The sequence below is a fragment of the Danio aesculapii genome, chromosome 25 (genome assembly GCF_903798145.1).
Source record: "Danio aesculapii chromosome 25, fDanAes4.1, whole genome shotgun sequence".
Classification (NCBI taxonomy): domain Eukaryota; kingdom Metazoa; phylum Chordata; class Actinopteri; order Cypriniformes; family Danionidae; genus Danio; species Danio aesculapii.
In genome coordinates, this window is record NC_079459.1 from 32,959,903 (window position 1) to 32,967,438 (window position 7,536).

At 39.7% G+C, this 7,536-nt stretch overlaps 1 protein-coding gene across 1 annotated transcript; it reads right to left on the reverse strand.

The window, feature by feature from the left end:
• Positions 1-3,121: 3,121 nt before the first annotated feature.
• LOC130219880 (leucine-rich repeat-containing protein 10B) lies at positions 3,122-6,656 on the reverse strand. The gene has a single exon (XM_056452375.1). It carries the CDS (start codon positions 5,619-5,621, stop codon positions 4,398-4,400), a length of 1,224 nt encoding a protein of 407 aa, XP_056308350.1. The 5' UTR covers positions 5,622-6,656; the 3' UTR covers positions 3,122-4,397.
• Between the last annotated feature and the right edge of the window lie 880 nt (positions 6,657-7,536).

Genomic DNA, 7,536 nt, shown 5'->3' on the forward strand with positions numbered 1-7,536 from the left:
GCTGGCAGATGTGACTGGAATTGGAAAGTAGGTAAATATAAGACCGATATCGGAGGGAAAAAATGAACAAATGAGGAACATGCAAATTGGAGCTCCACGATTTCTCAGATGACCTCTGCAATTCAGAACATTTATTTCTTCATTTTCATTTTGGAACCAAGTGTTTTTTAGAAAATGCTTGACTTGAATGAGAATAGGAATTATATATCATGCTGCAAATGATCAGAAAAGTGTCCTATACACTTGCAAAAGGAGCCCCAGAGAATAATTTTTGTCCAAGAGTGAAAAATAGCTCAATAATCTGAAGAATCTTTTCCAACTAAAAGAACCTTCTGGAAAGGTTTTGGGGATGTTAAAAGTTATAATCAGTGGTGGCATGGTGGCGCAGTGGTTAGCGCTGTCGCCTCACAGCAAGAAGGTCGCTGGTTCCAGTCCCAGCTGGGTCAGGTGGCATTTCTGTGTGGAGATTGCATGTTCTCCCCGTGTTGGTGTGGGTTTCCTCCGTGTGCTCCGGGTCCAAACACATGCGCTATATTGAATAAACTAAATTGGCTGTAGTGTATGAGAGTGTGTGTGAATGTGTGGTTGTTTCCCAGTAATGGGTTGCTGCTGGAAGAGCATCCGCTGCTTAACATATATGCTGCAATAGTTGGCGGTTCATTACGCTGTGGTGACCCATAAGGGTCTAAGCCTAAGGGACTACAAATTTACAGCATAGTGGGTAGAAAAGACAAACTTTCTGTAAATACTTTTTTTTTCAAAAAGCTTAAATGGACAGTTAATCGAAAAAATGAAAACTTATAGTTAATTTATTTACCCTCAGACCATCTAATGCCCCAGTAATAAAGAACATTCCCCTAACATTAGTATTTGAATTCAGTTTAGTTTTTTGTTTTTCAGTTTCGTCTTCTTTTGAGAATCCTGAAATAATTTTGCCTGGAAGTTTATTTTTGAAAGTACCCAAATACTGTTTCCAAATATTTATTTGGTGATAAATGATTTATTTCTGCAACCATACAATAATCCACGCTACAGGGAGGGTTATTTTTCAATAAGTTAAAAATACTAATGATTCCTAGTGGTTACTTCTAGGTCATTGGCTAATGGTTATTGTCTAATAAGTGTAAATCTAGTCAGTAATCATAAATAAATAATTTTGAAGTTGGAGTCAAGTTGTGGCCAACTTAAAATAGCATTTATTTTCTACATAGGAAACATAGGAATTTTCTCCATTTGATTTTTAAACATGCCTGATCATGTTTCTGATCCACTTAAAATTTTGGCTTGTAATTATATTAGATTGTGGTTAGGGGCAACGCAGTGGCGCAGTAGATAATGCTGTCGCCTCACAGCAAGAAGGTCGCTGGTTCGAGCCTCAGCTGGGTCAGTTGGCGTTTCTGTGTGGAGTTTGCATGTTCTTCCTGCATTCGCGTGGGTTTCCTCCGGGTGCTCCGGTTTCCCCCACAGTCCAAAAGACTTGCGGTACAGGTGAATTGGGTAAGCTAAATTGTCCATAGTGAATGAGTGTGTATGAATGTTTCCCAGAGATGGGTTGTAGCTGGAAGGGCATCCGCTGCGTAAAACATGTGCTGGATAAATTGGCGGTTCATTCCACTGTGGCGAACTCTTAAATCTGTTAAATACACAGACTTGTCCCTTTGTCTGGTTTTCATATACTACTTTGCTTTGAACTAAAGTTTGTAATGTCACAATCAGCGTTGGGGAAAGATACTTTTGAAAGTAATGCATTACAATAGTAAGTTACTCACCAAAAAAGTAACTAGTTGCATTGCTTTGGTACTTTTTATGGTAATTAATGCGTTGCGTTACTCTTTAAATTACATTTACGTTACTTTATCTTACCTGGCTGAGGCTTGATCTCTTTCAAAACTTGCAGTTTTAGTTTTTTTTTTGTATGTAGAGAAGTTCCGCAATAAACAACGCACTTTTTAAGCTTCATTTACTTTAAAAAACACATCCAAAAATAATCATTTAGGATAATTTTATCTTCTAAGAACTTTCTGACCCCAGAGCTACACAGGTTAATGAAAGTTTAAAGCAATGTGTTTGCAGCTTTTGTACTCTTATTAGTCAAGTAAAATCACTGTAATTGAGACTATAATCCCCTTTTCCCTTTCTTCGATGTGTTCAAAATGATGAGAAAACTTCCATCGCAGAAACATAAGGCTCTGCCATCTTCATTTCTGTCTGTTCCCACAGGGAGCGCATTCTCTCAGTGAGTGTGCATATACGTTAATCTTAATTAAGCAATTTATTTTTTAAAAGCTAAATAATTCAAATAAAAAGTAAGTAAAATATAATTTCTTTCTTTTTAAAGTAATTACTTTAATCGTTACTTAGAACAGTAATATTATTACGTAACTTGTGTTACTTGTTATGAAGTACCCCAAATACTAATCACGATTGTCCTCATAGCTGGCTACAATTTAACAAAAACTTTTTTTCAAAAACCCTTATGGGGAAAAACGAACAGCAAAAAAGACCAAGCAATAAAAAACATTATTGATGAAGCCGTCTGAACGTTATATACTAGAGACACCTTCTTTGATTCTGGTTTAGGTAATATAATTTGTTTTTCATTATCACACAGCTCACTTGCAGTGTTAATTGAGTGTTACACGCACTATTTCAAATTTTTTCCATCACCCAACCCACAAACCTGCTGGATCGGTTACAGTCTTTGTTCCGGGACTTCATAATTCACACATGAAGCGCTGCTCTCTGTCTCAGTCTTTCTCCCAAAACATCATTGACTAACTGCTCGGGCCTTTTATGGAGCGCACACCCACTACTATTCTCTCCCTGATGTTTGTCTTCTGTCCGCACGCCTTCTTCTCTGACTGTTGCACATCAAGCAGAAGACCGAAGACAACTTTTACTAATATTAGTGCTTACTTGGCGAGCTCTTCCCATCTGTCTCAAATCATGTCAGTGGAAACTCACTAAATTATGAAACTTAATATGCCTCTTTGAAATTTTAGTGTGGAAGCATAGATTTTTCCTAGGGCTGAAACTTGGAAATATAGTTTGAATATTGAGAATATGTCATATAAAAAAACACTGAAGGATTCTAGCCTCGGTCACAAACCAATATCAGAGTCTGGTATGAATCATTGAAACGTGTTTGGCAAACTCATTGGTTATTTAATAAGAGAATATTTGGTTTCACCAACACACATCGCTGCAATTGCAGCATCAAGTTTCTTATAAACAGTACACTCGTGTCAGGGTAAAGTTCCAGACACACTTACACACACACACACTCGCAAACAAAAAAGTCAGAGCCCTGCTCTTAAACAGAAATACACAGCACACAATAATGCGTGAAAAAATTGTGCAGTTTCACAGGTCTTCACAGTTGATTTTGTACAAATGACAACTTTTAAAATCATCAAACCCGGTAATTACCAAAGCGAGTCCTGTGTTTGAGGATTTCAGCAATGGTCCACCCAACAGCTAATAATAGCAACACTGGCTTGTACTTGCGAAAGTTAATTCATTGTGTTTTGAGTGATTGAACTGTATACATATTGCAGATACACTGCCAAACTGAGAGGCAAAGTGTACTGTGCATTAAAGGGATCATTCACCCTCCCACCCAAAAATAAATAAATTCACCTGCATGATTTTATTATTTGGTTTTTCAAAGACTGTTTGTCTGTAGAATGAAAATCTCCGTGGACCAATGTATTTTGGACCCCGTTGACTTTCATAACATGGACAAAATGTTTACTTGTGTGTTTCACAGAGGAGAGAAAGTGATACGTTTGTTTGAACAACATGAGGGAAAGTATATGATTATTGCGGGAACTATTCTGTGCAAATTTAACCTCTCCTACATTCCAATCACTTAATTTCTAATGCAAATGGATTTTATTAAAGCAAATTCCAATCACTTTCGTTACCCCATGAGTCTATAAGTGCTTCTATAAGTGCCCTTTACAGGGATTTGCATACTCTTTTTTTATATATATATATACTCTCCAGTTCATCTATGGCAGGGGTCACCAATCACGGTCCTGGAGGGCCGGTGTCCCTGCAGGGTTTAGCCCCAACTTGCCTCAACACACCTGCTTGTTTGTTTCAAGAATACCTAGTAAGACCTTGATTAGCATGTTCAGGTGTGTTTGATTAGGGTTGGAGCTAAAATCTGCAGGACACCGGCCCTCCAGGAACAAGTTTGGTGACCCCTGATCTATGGGATTGAACCAGCAACCCTTGCAGTAACACTAACAACTTGTAATTGTATTGTCATTGTATTGTATTGTTAAAAACCTATTGGTCGCTGAAACAAACTGCAATTCTGTTTACATTAAGTATAAACTTTTGTTTTAATAAGTAGATTATGATGATGATCTATGGAACAGGTGCAAGTATCAAGGCTGTTCCTGCTCCTCCCCTTCGTATTCATAGTCTATTTCGGCTCTCTCATACTCTAACTCCGCCCCCTCATAGCCTTCATACCCCTCCCCCTCACAAACAAACTCCTCCCTTTCATATTCCAAACCACCACCTCCTTCATCATACTCAAGCCCTGCATCATCAAATGTCACACCTTGTTTTTCAGACTCCGCCCCTTCGTCATTATTTTGTAATCCATCTTCGTCCCCGGTTGACTCCATTTCTTTCTCCTTAGCAGCAGCCAAATTGAGGGCGGAGTTCATTCGGAGTTTCTTGAGTATTCCGTGAATAACCGGATTAGCAGCCGCTACCGCAGCAGCTGCTGCCTCCTCTGCTTCCTTCTCCGCACGTTCTTTCGCCTCTTTCTTTCTTTCTCTAGCCTGTAAAACCTCCTCAGCTCCCTCCCCAACAATTAACACCTCCTCCCCTACACGTGGAGGCTCCTTCACAGGGTTGTGGTCGTAGGAGAAAAGTCGCAATGCTGGAAGATGATGCAAGTTCGGGAACTCTGATATCCGATTGCGATCCATGTCCAGAATCTCCAAATGCTCCATCTTGAGGAGCACTCGCGGAAACTCCTGAAATCGATTTCCGTAAAGCCAAAGTCCTCGAAGGGACTCCATGCGCCATAGATCCGAAGGAAGGGTGCGCAGACGGTTGTCCCCAATTTGTAGAGAGCGCAAATTGGGAAGGTCATACAGTTGCTTGGGGAACCGCTGGAAAAAGTTGCTTTCCACCCAAAGGCAGCGCAAGCTTTGTAGATTCCCCAGTTCTGGAGGAAGACTCATCAGTCGGTTGCTTCCCAGGTAAAGACAGGTGAGGTTGGTCAGCTGGCACACTGAGAGAGGAACGTCATCAAGCTTATTAAAGTCAAGCGCAAGCGTGCGCAAACCCTGCAGCCGCGTGATACCCTTCGGGACGTCGCGGAGACGATTCCCACACATATAGAGCTTCTCCAGATACTGCAGATCGAGCACTTGGCGAGGAATCCGACGGAATTTGTAGTAGGTCAAATCCAATACTGGATCTCCACTCGCCAGGAGGTCATCCACCCCAAGGGGAAGCTCTTCATCTTCAATGACCTCCTCTTCTTCCTCTTTCTCTTCCTCTTCTTCTTCGTTTCCATCCTCTTTAACCTTTTTCTCCTTTTCCTCTCCTCCTCCTTCATCCTCTGCCTCTTTTCGGGACGAGTTGCCCATGCCCTCGGCCGGCTCGCCCCGGCGTTTGTCCGTGTGTGTATCAGGAGAGTGTGTTTCAGGACGGGGTGAGCGGGTGAGGCGGTCTGTGGGGCAGGCCCCCCCTTCCCGTGTCAGTTTCACTCAGTAGGATTGACCCGGCAGTGACAGAGCCAGCACAGCGACACATGGTGCTCTGACTACAGGCGGCTTCCCCTCAGTCCCAGTACAACGAGCACCAATGTCAGCAAACACAGCGGCGAGACCAGCACGGAGACATCCTGAGTGTTAGTGTCTTTATATTATCAAGATTATATTCTAGAAAACAAATTATGATAATAATAATAGTAGTAGTAATAGTAATAATAGTAGTAGTAATAGTAATAATAGTAGTAGTTGTACAAGTAAGTATAACTGTAACAGGAATTAAGCTTAATTTTGTCTTTGTAATCTAGCTAAACTCATTTACTTTGTTCGTAATGTGCAGTAGCAAATAGAGTGTTGTTGGACTGTGATGTGGTGTTTGTTTTCTAGTAATTTAATCTTTGATTTATTTGTATTGGTTGCAAATAAGTTTCCCCTCACAGGGATTAATACAGTTTGCTAGTGTAATCTAATCTAATAGTGGTAAAGTAGCTGTAAACACTTTGCATACTAGTCACGTTATTTATTAATTAATTTGAAAGTATACTGTTTCTTGAAAGCAGTAATGGACTCACATTACAGTCCGAAAACTTTGACGGAGCAGTTTCAGTTCTGACGCCGCTGTGAAGCGTCTCTGTGCCGGCACACGCAGCTCTTTTCCGGCCACCCGGTCTGTGGATCGCGGTCTCGCTGTGACCTGGCCGGCGGCAATGTGAACTGAACCGATGATGCCAAACTAGCTCCGGTTCGCGAGGTCCTAAAGCAGGCTAAAATCCTCTGGGATGTCAGTGTAAAGTTTCCAGGAGCGCTCGACTCGGTTTCCGTGTTTCCATCCAAGGTTGTGAGATAAAATACGTCTCGCGTTTCTCTCTCTCTCTCACTCTGTGTGGAGTTGGAGTAAAGCGTTGCCATGGACCGTCTCTCTCCCCCTAGCAACCGAAACAGGGGCATGAGAGTAACGACTGTCACGTGGTCCAGAGAGAGAGAGAGAGAGAGAGAGAGAGTCGGTCAAATTCCTCTATTCCAAGTTCAAGTTATGCAATAGAGAATCGTGTATGTATGTATGTATGTGTGTATGTATGTATGTATGTATATATATATATATATATATATATATATATATATATATATATATATATATATATATATATATATATATATATACACTGTAAAAAAATGCAGGTTTTCACTCAATTCATTCATGTTGTCCCAACACAAATTAATTAAGGTAACTTAACACTTTTAACAAATTTATGTGGACTGAACATAAAAAAATTAAGTTGTCCCAATGAAATATTAAGAACTGTGTCGTTTCAGCTCATTTTAAATATGTAGTTTGAACGAGCAAAAAAAAAATTGTATACAGTGCACAGCATAATTGAGTACATAGCTTTTTGAAAATTTCTCAGTGAATATAGGCAATGTATTTTGGTGCATTTAAACAAAACAGATTTATTAAACAGATATATTTATTGAAATAACATTTTAGTCACCAAACATATTTAGAAATTGAAGGATAATACAATTATTCATTTATTTTCTTTTCGGCTTAGTCCCTTTATTATCTTTATCTGGGGTCGCCACAGCGTAATGAACTGCCAACTTATTCAGCAATTGAAGTCAGAATTATTAGCCCCCGTTAGATTTTTTTATTTTAGATTTATTTTTATTTTACGTTAGATTCTTTTTTTTAAATATATTTCCTAAATGATGTTTAACAGAGCAAGGAAATTTTCACATTATGTCTGATAATATTTTTTATTCTGGAGAAAGTCTTTCTTGTTTTATTTCGGCT

Coding starts and splice junctions, on each gene's coding strand:
- LOC130219880 (XM_056452375.1), bottom strand. CDS start 5,621: ATGGGCAACTCGTCCCGAAAAGAGGCAGAGGATGAAGGAGGAGGAGAG.